General features: G+C 45.9%; 2 protein-coding genes across 4 annotated transcripts in view; one reads left to right on the forward strand and one right to left on the reverse strand.

Annotated features, from left to right (window-relative positions):
- The first annotated feature begins 1613 nt into the window (after positions 1-1613).
- On the forward strand, positions 1614-5514 carry LOC123655191. The gene is made up of 5 exons (XM_045591027.1): positions 1614-1865; positions 2352-2543; positions 3052-3357; positions 4363-4492; positions 5110-5514. The coding sequence occupies exons 1-5, from the start codon at positions 1614-1616 to the stop codon at positions 5193-5195; spliced, it is 966 nt and encodes a 321-aa protein (XP_045446983.1). The 3' UTR covers positions 5196-5514.
- The window catches only part of LOC123655190 (V-type proton ATPase 116 kDa subunit a1), a 48717-nt gene continuing 41673 nt past the window's right edge, over positions 5506-12549 (reverse strand). For all 3 annotated transcript variants that reach the window (XM_045591024.1, XM_045591025.1, XM_045591026.1), the window contains one exon: positions 5506-6330. In XM_045591024.1, coding sequence (XP_045446980.1) covers positions 6231-6330 — 100 coding nt within the window. In that variant the 3' untranslated portion in view covers positions 5506-6230. The remainder of the gene's footprint in view (positions 6331-12549) is intronic.

Here is a 12549-nt window from a genome sequence, read left to right on the forward strand (position 1 = left end):
AAATCTAACTAAGTTAGAACTAATTATTACTAAATTATTCTAAGTCCGAAATATCTTCAAAATTTCTTAAGTCACTGCACTATTGTAAAACGTCTAAGTTAAGTTTTTTTAATATATAAGGTTCAAATTCCTTTAACTTTATTAAAATTAAAAACTGTTCAAACACTCACTGTTTTGTTATCTCGCTCACTCACTTGTGACGTCAACCTTCTGCCTGGCATCAGACTGATCCTGGATCCTGACAGTTGCTCCTCACCAGCTCTGTCTTGAAGTCCAAAGCCGGATTCACCACCAAACTTGGACCCCTGCTGCAGTAGCTTCCACTCCTGAAGCTGAGCTGCTCCTCTTCCAGGATGTTACCTTCACCCTAATCCTCCAAAATCGCGTCACCGCTAGCACGACTTTCCAGAACGGGGCTGAGGGTTCCCACGTATCCAGCTCGAAGACCATGTATAACACCCGGTGTTGACAGGTCAAAACGAGGGATGCAACAAGGATTGTAAATCAAAAAAAACCTTGTGCACCAACGGTATAATTTAAGGGTATACAAATTTTACATTCCATCAAATTTAATAAGACTTGTTACATATGGCATTATGTAAGCGCGATGTAAAAGACAGACATCGCCATCTATTAATAAATCTTAGAACTAACATTAACTTAAAGCTATAATAATGTAAGTGCGACTAAAAATACCAATAACGCCATCTATTAAAACCTCAGAACTTAAGTTGTAGTTCGTACATGTTATATGATGTAACTAAAATGTATGATTTTCGCAATTTTCCCTTTATTTGTGCTATAAGACGTTGCTTCGTAAATGCAAATTTCAAAATTCTGAGTTCACCTGAAGTACCCTGTAAGTTTTGATTCCCTTGCGAATGTCGAAAAAGTTACATATAATTATACTAATCTGTTTTTGAAAATTTGCAGCATAAACGGCTGTATCTTTTGATTGCGTTGGCTTAGAAGTTTGATTTTTTCACAGCACCAAGGGACAGTAGACGCGAGTATTTGATATGAATTTAAGCTTAATACCTCCACTCGTTCCTGAAAAAGGGGTCTTGACAGACAGACGGACAACAAAGTGATCCTATAAGAGTTACGTTTTTTCCTTTTGAGGTACGGAACCCTAAAAATGAACAGAACTAGTGAAACATGCCCTTAGTCTTTCAGAGACTCTTTAAGCTGGAGATAGAAAATATAAATATAGATTTATGCCTTGTTCACGGTTGCATTAACTGCACTCGCAAGAATCATATGACCTTAGCAACAGCACCAAAATATGGAGAACTTAGGTAAATATACCGTCTAAGATATATCACAGTGCTAGTGGCTGTAAATTGTTAAAATTAACAGCCGAGAAATAATGGTAGCGACCGTTTAAGGAGGATGTCTTTTTGTTAAAAGAATATTATATATATAATATAAATATATTATATATTTATTTAATAAGATAGATTATAAATAAGAATATTATATATTTTCCATTAAGTTTATATTTCTAAACACAAGACCATTCTACACATTGCATAACTCTAGATTTCAGCTGGCTATAAATATCAGTGTGAGGATTACAAACCTTTTATTCACCCTTAGTCCTTGTTTCCAAAATGACCGCTGATCGGGAAAAAGTTTGTGAGAAAAAAATTAAAAGTGCAGAACTTAAATTAAATAAAATATTAAACAAAATTGATAGTTTAAAACTCACTGATTATTTTATTTCGAGCTTAGATCTTCCAAATAATAAACGACTTATTAATTTATTTTATTTACGTTTCACTACGAAAAAATATATTGTGCTTGGGTTAATAATATTTGCGTCTGCCGTCATTTGGTGGTTTTATTCAGAAGCGATGATTACAGTAAGTTTTTATATAAGTATTTTTATTTGAGTTTTTTTTTTCACTTTTTAAAAAACGATATAAGCAAATGAAATCCTATGAGAATAAATGAGACTTGCTCTGAGAGTAACGTTAAAAAAAATTGATGATTTTATTTTTAAATGCCATGCTAATTTTCTTAAGAACCAAACTCCAGTCGCGTGTCGGAGTTAACAAGACATTTTTTTTAATTAAAGGTTGAAAGTAAACATGTTTATGTGCATTGTGAAGTATATTAAACACTATTAAAATCATCTCTCACCACCATGGGTAGACTGGTAGAGATCTCTTACAGAAATAAGTTCACCCTTGCCAATATCATTCGTAAAATGACCGCTCTGTGGATTCAAATGTAGCCTTTGTCATTCAGTAATACTGCAGTTCAAAGAATTCTTAAATCAGGTCAATACTTATTTAGTTTGTTCAATACAAATATAAAAGTTGTTATGTTCAAATTGCTATTTTCAGGGTTGCTTTGTTTATTTACCCGATCAACTCAAGTCACTGTTTCGACAGCCAGAGGACTGCTCGATGTGTATCGGTGTTACTGACGTCACACGTTTGGAAAACATAAGCGCAGATGAATTTGAGGAACTGTACGCGTATAACACTAAGCCCGTTATTGTCACCGATGCTACGAAGGATTGGGAAGCTATAGAAGTAAAAAATTACTTTTAAAACTGCAATTTGATAGTTAAAAAAAATTATACATGAAAAGCTTTTATCCGTTGGATATCATCATCCGTTAGATAAATTCATCATCACTTCAGCTTATCGCAGTCCACTGCTGCACATAGGCCTCCAAAAGTTCGCGCCAAAAATAGCGTGAACTCATGTGTGTTGCCCATAGTCACCACGCTGGGCAGGCGGGTTGGTGACTTACAAAACTTACGAAATTTTAATTTGTGTGGATAGATAAACTCAAGCGAACGCGTTCATTGTTTCGAAAGTTGTTGTTTAACGCCCGGTAACAAAATTTTACCTAACAAAAGTATCAAGAGACCAAGTTTAAATAATGGTGGTCTCAATAGGTTAAAAACTAATCGATCTTTAATATTAATGCGTACCTACATTTAAAAAAAAACCTTTCCCTGCATTTAAAAAAGAGTAAAATTATAAATTTACAGAGGTGGATAATATTACATTGTTTATTTTACATAATTCACAGAAATTCAATTTTAATTTTTTCGTCGACTTCTACCGGAATACCAAAATGGGTAGAAGAATAAACGATTGCTTCTACTTCGCTTATAAGTCCGGTTTGAACTCGTTGAGCGAGGTGTTTAATATGGATGAAACTAGAGCAAACCTGTCTGGAGAGCCGTGGTACGTGGGTTGGAGCACATGCTACGATGAGGAGACCAGGGCCTTGAGGAAGTACTACAATAGGCCGTATTTCCTGCCGAAGACGGCTGAGAGCGATATGGTAGATTGGATTTTTATGGGCGGTCCAGGGCAAGGAGCTCACATGCACGTAAGTAGTTACAGAATGTTTGAAATTCGATAATTTTGTCAGCTAATTCAGCTACTTCATTTCTCCTTAAGCTTGTTGTCGTTTTAAGTATGTCGAAGCTATTATTGTCTGAATATGCGAGGGTAAGCGCCAACTAGGCCGTAGACTTCTCGAAAACTCCTCATTTACCTGGTCTCCGGCTAGCAAACGCACTTTGTCGTAAAAACTGAGACGGTTGCAATCCTCTAATTCTTCGTGTGTCAAAAGTTGTCGCATTCTATGCTTTCAAATACAGATAAACGTTTTATTAGTTCATTTTTAGGTTTATTCATACTTTCCTACAGCAGGTGGATTAGTAATTAAGAATTATTATTTCATAATTCACGAGCTGTTCGCTGGTTTAACTGCTAAATGACGATAAAAAACTTAGTTGTATCTGTCTTAGTCCCGAAGGTTTCGAGTTTTCCTTTTTATAGGATTCTTATTAATATTCTATAACATTGGTACATTAACATTGGTTCTGATTTAGTTGTGCGTATAGACGGGTTCGATTCCCGAACGGGGATAACATTTATATTTGTACGAATATTTCTCCTTGTCAAAGTGTACTAATATGTCCTTGTGAGTTTCCCTACCGTTCCAGAGGAATGGAGCAGGTAACGTAGCTCCACCCTTCTCCTATATGGAAAAGTGGCGTTTGCCATGAACTGGGAAGTTACAAGCTGAATCAATCATAAGATCATTTCAAACTTTTTTGTAGCTTTTAGATACCTCAATATTCGACCGTACGACATTATGCCATCGTAATTCCACAAATTTTGATAACTTTGAAGTTATTCGTATGTAAAGCCTGTCAGATGGACTCGATGTGTCACGACTCCGGTGTGAAAATATGAGTTTGCAGCATAAATATAACGTGAAGACTTTTTTTCCTTAATAATATATATATATATATATATATATGTATATGTATTACATATTTATATATATATATATATATATAGTGATGGACATGTGTCGCGTCAGGTGGACTCTGTGCGACACGTGTCGTGGCAGGCACAAGTGCGCGGCCGCAAGCGCTGGGAGCTGGCTCCGCCTCCGGAGTGTCTGTACGAGTGCTCGAGGATCTCCTTTACCGTGCTTCCAGGAGAGATACGTGAGAGATACTTTTTTTATCCTTTTAAGGCTCCTACCTTTTTTGACCTAATTTTAGGTAAAAAAAAATAAACCTATCCTGAAATGACGATTACCCATTACAGAGTAGCAAACAAGCGCACGGTCCGCCTATGACTGTTAATTTTACGTTTTCAGTGGAGTATTGGAGAAATAAATAAGACATCAGTAAAATTATATTGAAATTGGAAAAAAGATTAGAAGACACGAAACGTTTGTTTATTAAAAATCTTTTTTCCTGGGCTAGAATAATCTCATAGGTAGGTAGTTATTGAAAAAAGATGGCATATTGATGATAATACAGATTACAAACCTATCTTAACACACAAATTCTCTGCATTAACAAAACTTTCAAGATACTCCCCAGATATATCCCAGATCCCGACATTTATTTTGGACGAAATTTATACAATAATATTAGTTTGTACATTAAAGGTATGCATACCCGCTAGATGAGGCCAATTCTCAGATATCAGCTACAATACTTATTGCATATATTTTGTCCATCAGAAAATAAGAAGCGTCTGCGGTGTCTGGGATCTTTCTCTACATTTATGTTATGTTCTATTGGACAATAAGTGTGTGTATTATATTTCCCAGTGGTGGTGGACACGAACCGCTGGTACCACAAAACGAACGTGCTTCCCGGAGACATCAGCATCACCATCGGGGCCGAATATGACTAAATTCTTTGTACCTGTTCTTGTACACTACAGAATTTCATGTACCTGTTTCTTGTACACAACAGAATATCTTATACCTTTTTCTTGGACACTACAGAATTCCTTGAAGCAGTGTAGAAACTGTGTATATGTTGAACCCATTAAGCGGTTTCAATTTAGAAAGGTTTATATATATATATATTAGTTGTTTGCCGTGATATATGTTTTATGATACTTACTTTTTATATGTTTACCGTGTTTGTATTCCTACATTTATATCATAATTACACTGAAATTTGTATTTGAAAATAAATAATTACAAATAAAACAACAATTTGTGCTATGTAATATATTTTATTTGATAACCAGAAGCTAAATGACATTTCCTAAGGATATATAAGTTGGTTATATGTGATGATCTACGAACCGATAATTTATATTACGTTTTTACATATAAAGAGAGCCTCGGTTAAAAAAACATACGAATTCAAAAGGTTTTTAAGTACATTTGCACTTATAAAATGAGTTATAAAAGAAATACAAAAAAAGGATCATTTTTTTCCATTTAGTGGATACTCTGCAATAACTATAGGTACTATGCAGAACATTACTAATGAATGCTTAAGGCTTAAAATACGAATAATCATTAACATTGAATAAAATACATCGAATATAAGTTAATAAGTTATTATTTAATTGGTTTGATTGCGTTGGCATAGCCGAAGATTAACATTTTTTATGACCAAGGACAATTTCTAGTCTAGGAATCGGAACGCTAAGAGATCATAGTCATAGACAATTATTTTTTATTTGAATATATTAATTTTTTACCTTCACTAGTGTGACCAGATATACTTATAAGAGATAGATATGACTACGCCATTGCTACATTTCTTCAAATTTTTTATTCATGAAATTCAACTAGGAAAAAATATTCTAGTTATACCATTTAAGATCGATTATTATTCTATTTAACATCGTTTTCGTTAATTCAAATTCGACTTTATAATATGCTTTAAAGACAACTAAGTAAAAACTTATAAGGTTATGTTTTTGTGTTTACTCCTCGCCCTGACCGGCTGAGTCGAGGATGATTTCAAAGGAGAAAGGTTGGAACAGATAACCTTCCCCGGCGTAGAATTTGCTCTGGAATTCGACCCTGAAAACATATGAAATATAAGCTATAGCGAAGCAGCTAATAACTCACTTTTTGACAAATTATTCTAATTTAATCAAAAATATAATCCGTCATCAGACATGCTGTTTGAGTTGTTTCCGTAGAAACAGGTTTCTTCTTGGAATAAATTTTAGTACATCGGCAATTTTCTTTGATGTCTTAATTGTTATCAAATACAAAATAATTCTAAATTACTTTATTTTGAGCTTGAAATGTGTGCTAGTTCAGTAATAAATGGACATCAAATTTTTTATTTTATTTTATTTTTGTATATGTTATGTATGTATATATGTTAATTATTTGTGTGTGTGTGTAAAAGTCACACACAATCAAATAACGAAAGGCGCGCACGCCTACTTGTTTGTAAGTGTTGGGCGGCCCTACAATAAGATTGCCTAATAATATTGAATACCCTCTTTGAATCTTAACACTCAATAAAATTGATAAATCTTTCGCATCAATAATTTTGTGCGAGTAACATCTACATCTTTGGCGGTTTGTGGCGTTGAACAAATGAAAAAAAAAAAAGAAAACGATTATGGACTAAAGAATGGTTTAAAAAATATTTTAAATTTTATTTTTTATTAGCTGACCCGGCGAACTTCGTATCGCCTAACACAAACTTTATCGTATGGTATTAAAGTTCAAATTGACTTTTAAGTATTATCACAAATCTTTTGTATGGGAGTATAGAAAAGTGTTGTTTTTAGACTTTTTCAGGAAATTTAATTTTTTTTTTTTGAATTTTTCTTTCCGTAAGAACCATCCTCGTACTTCAAGGAATATTTTAAAAAAAGATTTAGCGAAATCGGTCCAACCGTTCTCGAGTTTTGCGCTTAGCAACACATTCAGCGACTCATTTTTATATTATAGATATGCTACAAAGCTGGTAAATATCTCTATAATTCAATAAACTCATGCATTAATTCCCTTTCTTTACCTTTAACAGTATCATTGCTTATTATATTGCAGTATTTTAAAATACCGCGACGGCTTCGAGCAGTGAAATGAAAAATATTGCACAATAAAATTTAAAGTCGCTCAATCTTGTTCAATACTACCCCCATCGCTAATCACAAAATTAAATAATATCCCGGCACATTCATTAATACTGTGCAATTAGATATATTGGGCGACGACCGCCTCAGTGTTCCTCACCAGTGCAGGCGCAGCGTGTGCAGGAAGGCGGACAGCCCCTCCATGAGCACGAGGATGGACACGGAGATGGCGGCCCAGCCCGCGAACACCACGTACAGGTAGATGCCGCCCTGGTAGATATATTGGGCGACGACCGCCTCAGTGTTCCTCACCAGTGCAGGCGCAGCGTGTGCAGGAAGGCGGACAGCCCCTCCATGAGCACGAGGATGGACACGGAGATGGCGGCCCAGCCCGCGAACACCACGTACAGGTAGATGCCGCCCTGGTAGATATATTGGGCGACGACCGCCTCAGTGTTCCTCACCAGTGCAGGCGCAGCGTGTGCAGGAAGGCGGACAGCCCCTCCATGAGCACGAGGATGGACACGGAGATGGCGGCCCAGCCCGCGAACACCACGTACAGGTAGATGCCGCCCTGGTAGATATATTGGGCGACGACCGCCTCAGTGTTCCTCACCAGTGCAGGCGCAGCGTGTGCAGGAAGGCGGACAGCCCCTCCATGAGCACGAGGATGGACACGGAGATGGCGGCCCAGCCCGCGAACACCACGTACAGGTAGATGCCGCCCTGGTAGATATATTGGGCGACGACCGCCTCAGTGTTCCTCACCAGTGCAGGCGCAGCGTGTGCAGGAAGGCGGACAGCCCCTCCATGAGCACGAGGATGGACACGGAGATGGCGGCCCAGCCCGCGAACACCACGTACAGGTAGATGCCGCCCTGGTAGATATATTGGGCGACGACCGCCTCAGTGTTCCTCACCAGTGCAGGCGCAGCGTGTGCAGGAAGGCGGACAGCCCCTCCATGAGCACGAGGATGGACACGGAGATGGCGGCCCAGCCCGCGAACACCACGTACAGGTAGATGCCGCCCTGGTAGATATATTGGGCGACGACCGCCTCAGTGTTCCTCACCAGTGCAGGCGCAGCGTGTGCAGGAAGGCGGACAGCCCCTCCATGAGCACGAGGATGGACACGGAGATGGCGGCCCAGCCCGCGAACACCACGTACAGGTAGATGCCGCCCTGGTAGATATATTGGGCGACGACCGCCTCAGTGTTCCTCACCAGTGCAGGCGCAGCGTGTGCAGGAAGGCGGACAGCCCCTCCATGAGCACGAGGATGGACACGGAGATGGCGGCCCAGCCCGCGAACACCACGTACAGGTAGATGCCGCCCTGGTAGATATATTGGGCGACGACCGCCTCAGTGTTCCTCACCAGTGCAGGCGCAGCGTGTGCAGGAAGGCGGACAGCCCCTCCATGAGCACGAGGATGGACACGGAGATGGCGGCCCAGCCCGCGAACACCACGTACAGGTAGATGCCGCCCTGGTAGATATATTGGGCGACGACCGCCTCAGTGTTCCTCACCAGTGCAGGCGCAGCGTGTGCAGGAAGGCGGACAGCCCCTCCATGAGCACGAGGATGGACACGGAGATGGCGGCCCAGCCCGCGAACACCACGTACAGGTAGATGCCGCCCTGGTAGATATATTGGGCGACGACCGCCTCAGTGTTCCTCACCAGTGCAGGCGCAGCGTGTGCAGGAAGGCGGACAGCCCCTCCATGAGCACGAGGATGGACACGGAGATGGCGGCCCAGCCCGCGAACACCACGTACAGGTAGATGCCGCCCTGGTAGATATATTGGGCGACGACCGCCTCAGTGTTCCTCACCAGTGCAGGCGCAGCGTGTGCAGGAAGGCGGACAGCCCCTCCATGAGCACGAGGATGGACACGGAGATGGCGGCCCAGCCCGCGAACACCACGTACAGGTAGATGCCGCCCTGGTAGATATATTGGGCGACGACCGCCTCAGTGTTCCTCACCAGTGCAGGCGCAGCGTGTGCAGGAAGGCGGACAGCCCCTCCATGAGCACGAGGATGGACACGGAGATGGCGGCCCAGCCCGCGAACACCACGTACAGGTAGATGCCGCCCTGGTAGATATATTGGGCGACGACCGCCTCAGTGTTCCTCACCAGTGCAGGCGCAGCGTGTGCAGGAAGGCGGACAGCCCCTCCATGAGCACGAGGATGGACACGGAGATGGCGGCCCAGCCCGCGAACACCACGTACAGGTAGATGCCGCCCTGGTAGATATATTGGGCGACGACCGCCTCAGTGTTCCTCACCAGTGCAGGCGCAGCGTGTGCAGGAAGGCGGACAGCCCCTCCATGAGCACGAGGATGGACACGGAGATGGCGGCCCAGCCCGCGAACACCACGTACAGGTAGATGCCGCCCTGGTAGATATATTGGGCGACGACCGCCTCAGTGTTCCTCACCAGTGCAGGCGCAGCGTGTGCAGGAAGGCGGACAGCCCCTCCATGAGCACGAGGATGGACACGGAGATGGCGGCCCAGCCCGCGAACACCACGTACAGGTAGATGCCGCCCTGGTAGATATATTGGGCGACGACCGCCTCAGTGTTCCTCACCAGTGCAGGCGCAGCGTGTGCAGGAAGGCGGACAGCCCCTCCATGAGCACGAGGATGGACACGGAGATGGCGGCCCAGCCCGCGAACACCACGTACAGGTAGATGCCGCCCTGGTAGATATATTGGGCGACGACCGCCTCAGTGTTCCTCACCAGTGCAGGCGCAGCGTGTGCAGGAAGGCGGACAGCCCCTCCATGAGCACGAGGATGGACACGGAGATGGCGGCCCAGCCCGCGAACACCACGTACAGGTAGATGCCGCCCTGGTAGATATATTGGGCGACGACCGCCTCAGTGTTCCTCACCAGTGCAGGCGCAGCGTGTGCAGGAAGGCGGACAGCCCCTCCATGAGCACGAGGATGGACACGGAGATGGCGGCCCAGCCCGCGAACACCACGTACAGGTAGATGCCGCCCTGGTAGATATATTGGGCGACGACCGCCTCAGTGTTCCTCACCAGTGCAGGCGCAGCGTGTGCAGGAAGGCGGACAGCCCCTCCATGAGCACGAGGATGGACACGGAGATGGCGGCCCAGCCCGCGAACACCACGTACAGGTAGATGCCGCCCTGGTAGATATATTGGGCGACGACCGCCTCAGTGTTCCTCACCAGTGCAGGCGCAGCGTGTGCAGGAAGGCGGACAGCCCCTCCATGAGCACGAGGATGGACACGGAGATGGCGGCCCAGCCCGCGAACACCACGTACAGGTAGATGCCGCCCTGGTAGATATATTGGGCGACGACCGCCTCAGTGTTCCTCACCAGTGCAGGCGCAGCGTGTGCAGGAAGGCGGACAGCCCCTCCATGAGCACGAGGATGGACACGGAGATGGCGGCCCAGCCCGCGAACACCACGTACAGGTAGATGCCGCCCTGGTAGATATATTGGGCGACGACCGCCTCAGTGTTCCTCACCAGTGCAGGCGCAGCGTGTGCAGGAAGGCGGACAGCCCCTCCATGAGCACGAGGATGGACACGGAGATGGCGGCCCAGCCCGCGAACACCACGTACAGGTAGATGCCGCCCTGGTAGATATATTGGGCGACGACCGCCTCAGTGTTCCTCACCAGTGCAGGCGCAGCGTGTGCAGGAAGGCGGACAGCCCCTCCATGAGCACGAGGATGGACACGGAGATGGCGGCCCAGCCCGCGAACACCACGTACAGGTAGATGCCGCCCTGGTAGATATATTGGGCGACGACCGCCTCAGTGTTCCTCACCAGTGCAGGCGCAGCGTGTGCAGGAAGGCGGACAGCCCCTCCATGAGCACGAGGATGGACACGGAGATGGCGGCCCAGCCCGCGAACACCACGTACAGGTAGATGCCGCCCTGGTAGATATATTGGGCGACGACCGCCTCAGTGTTCCTCACCAGTGCAGGCGCAGCGTGTGCAGGAAGGCGGACAGCCCCTCCATGAGCACGAGGATGGACACGGAGATGGCGGCCCAGCCCGCGAACACCACGTACAGGTAGATGCCGCCCTGGTAGATATATTGGGCGACGACCGCCTCAGTGTTCCTCACCAGTGCAGGCGCAGCGTGTGCAGGAAGGCGGACAGCCCCTCCATGAGCACGAGGATGGACACGGAGATGGCGGCCCAGCCCGCGAACACCACGTACAGGTAGATGCCGCCCTGGTAGATATATTGGGCGACGACCGCCTCAGTGTTCCTCACCAGTGCAGGCGCAGCGTGTGCAGGAAGGCGGACAGCCCCTCCATGAGCACGAGGATGGACACGGAGATGGCGGCCCAGCCCGCGAACACCACGTACAGGTAGATGCCGCCCTGGTAGATATATTGGGCGACGACCGCCTCAGTGTTCCTCACCAGTGCAGGCGCAGCGTGTGCAGGAAGGCGGACAGCCCCTCCATGAGCACGAGGATGGACACGGAGATGGCGGCCCAGCCCGCGAACACCACGTACAGGTAGATGCCGCCCTGGTAGATATATTGGGCGACGACCGCCTCAGTGTTCCTCACCAGTGCAGGCGCAGCGTGTGCAGGAAGGCGGACAGCCCCTCCATGAGCACGAGGATGGACACGGAGATGGCGGCCCAGCCCGCGAACACCACGTACAGGTAGATGCCGCCCTGGTAGATATATTGGGCGACGACCGCCTCAGTGTTCCTCACCAGTGCAGGCGCAGCGTGTGCAGGAAGGCGGACAGCCCCTCCATGAGCACGAGGATGGACACGGAGATGGCGGCCCAGCCCGCGAACACCACGTACAGGTAGATGCCGCCCTGGTAGATATATTGGGCGACGACCGCCTCAGTGTTCCTCACCAGTGCAGGCGCAGCGTGTGCAGGAAGGCGGACAGCCCCTCCATGAGCACGAGGATGGACACGGAGATGGCGGCCCAGCCCGCGAACACCACGTACAGGTAGATGCCGCCCTGGTAGATATATTGGGCGACGACCGCCTCAGTGTTCCTCACCAGTGCAGGCGCAGCGTGTGCAGGAAGGCGGACAGCCCCTCCATGAGCACGAGGATGGACACGGAGATGGCGGCCCAGCCCGCGAACACCACGTACAGGTAGATGCCGCCCTGGTAGATATATTGGGCGACGACCGCCTCAGTGTTCCTCACCAGTGCAGGCGCAGCGTGTGCAGGAAG

The sequence above is a fragment of the Melitaea cinxia genome, chromosome 7, assembly GCF_905220565.1.
Source record: "Melitaea cinxia chromosome 7, ilMelCinx1.1, whole genome shotgun sequence".
Lineage (NCBI taxonomy): Eukaryota > Metazoa > Arthropoda > Insecta > Lepidoptera > Nymphalidae > Melitaea > Melitaea cinxia.

Excerpts from the sequence above, each read along its gene's own strand:
- LOC123655191 (XM_045591027.1), top strand. The coding sequence starts at position 1,614 with ATGACCGCTGATCGGGAAAAAGTTTGTGAGAAAAAAATTAAAAGTGCA. Across the intron at positions 3,358-4,362 it reads GGCAAGGAGCTCACATGCAC|GTGGACTCTGTGCGACACGT; the intron begins GTAAGTAGTTAC and ends GTGTCGCGTCAG. Across the intron at positions 4,493-5,109 it reads CGTGCTTCCAGGAGAGATAC|TGGTGGTGGACACGAACCGC; the intron begins GTGAGAGATACT and ends TATATTTCCCAG.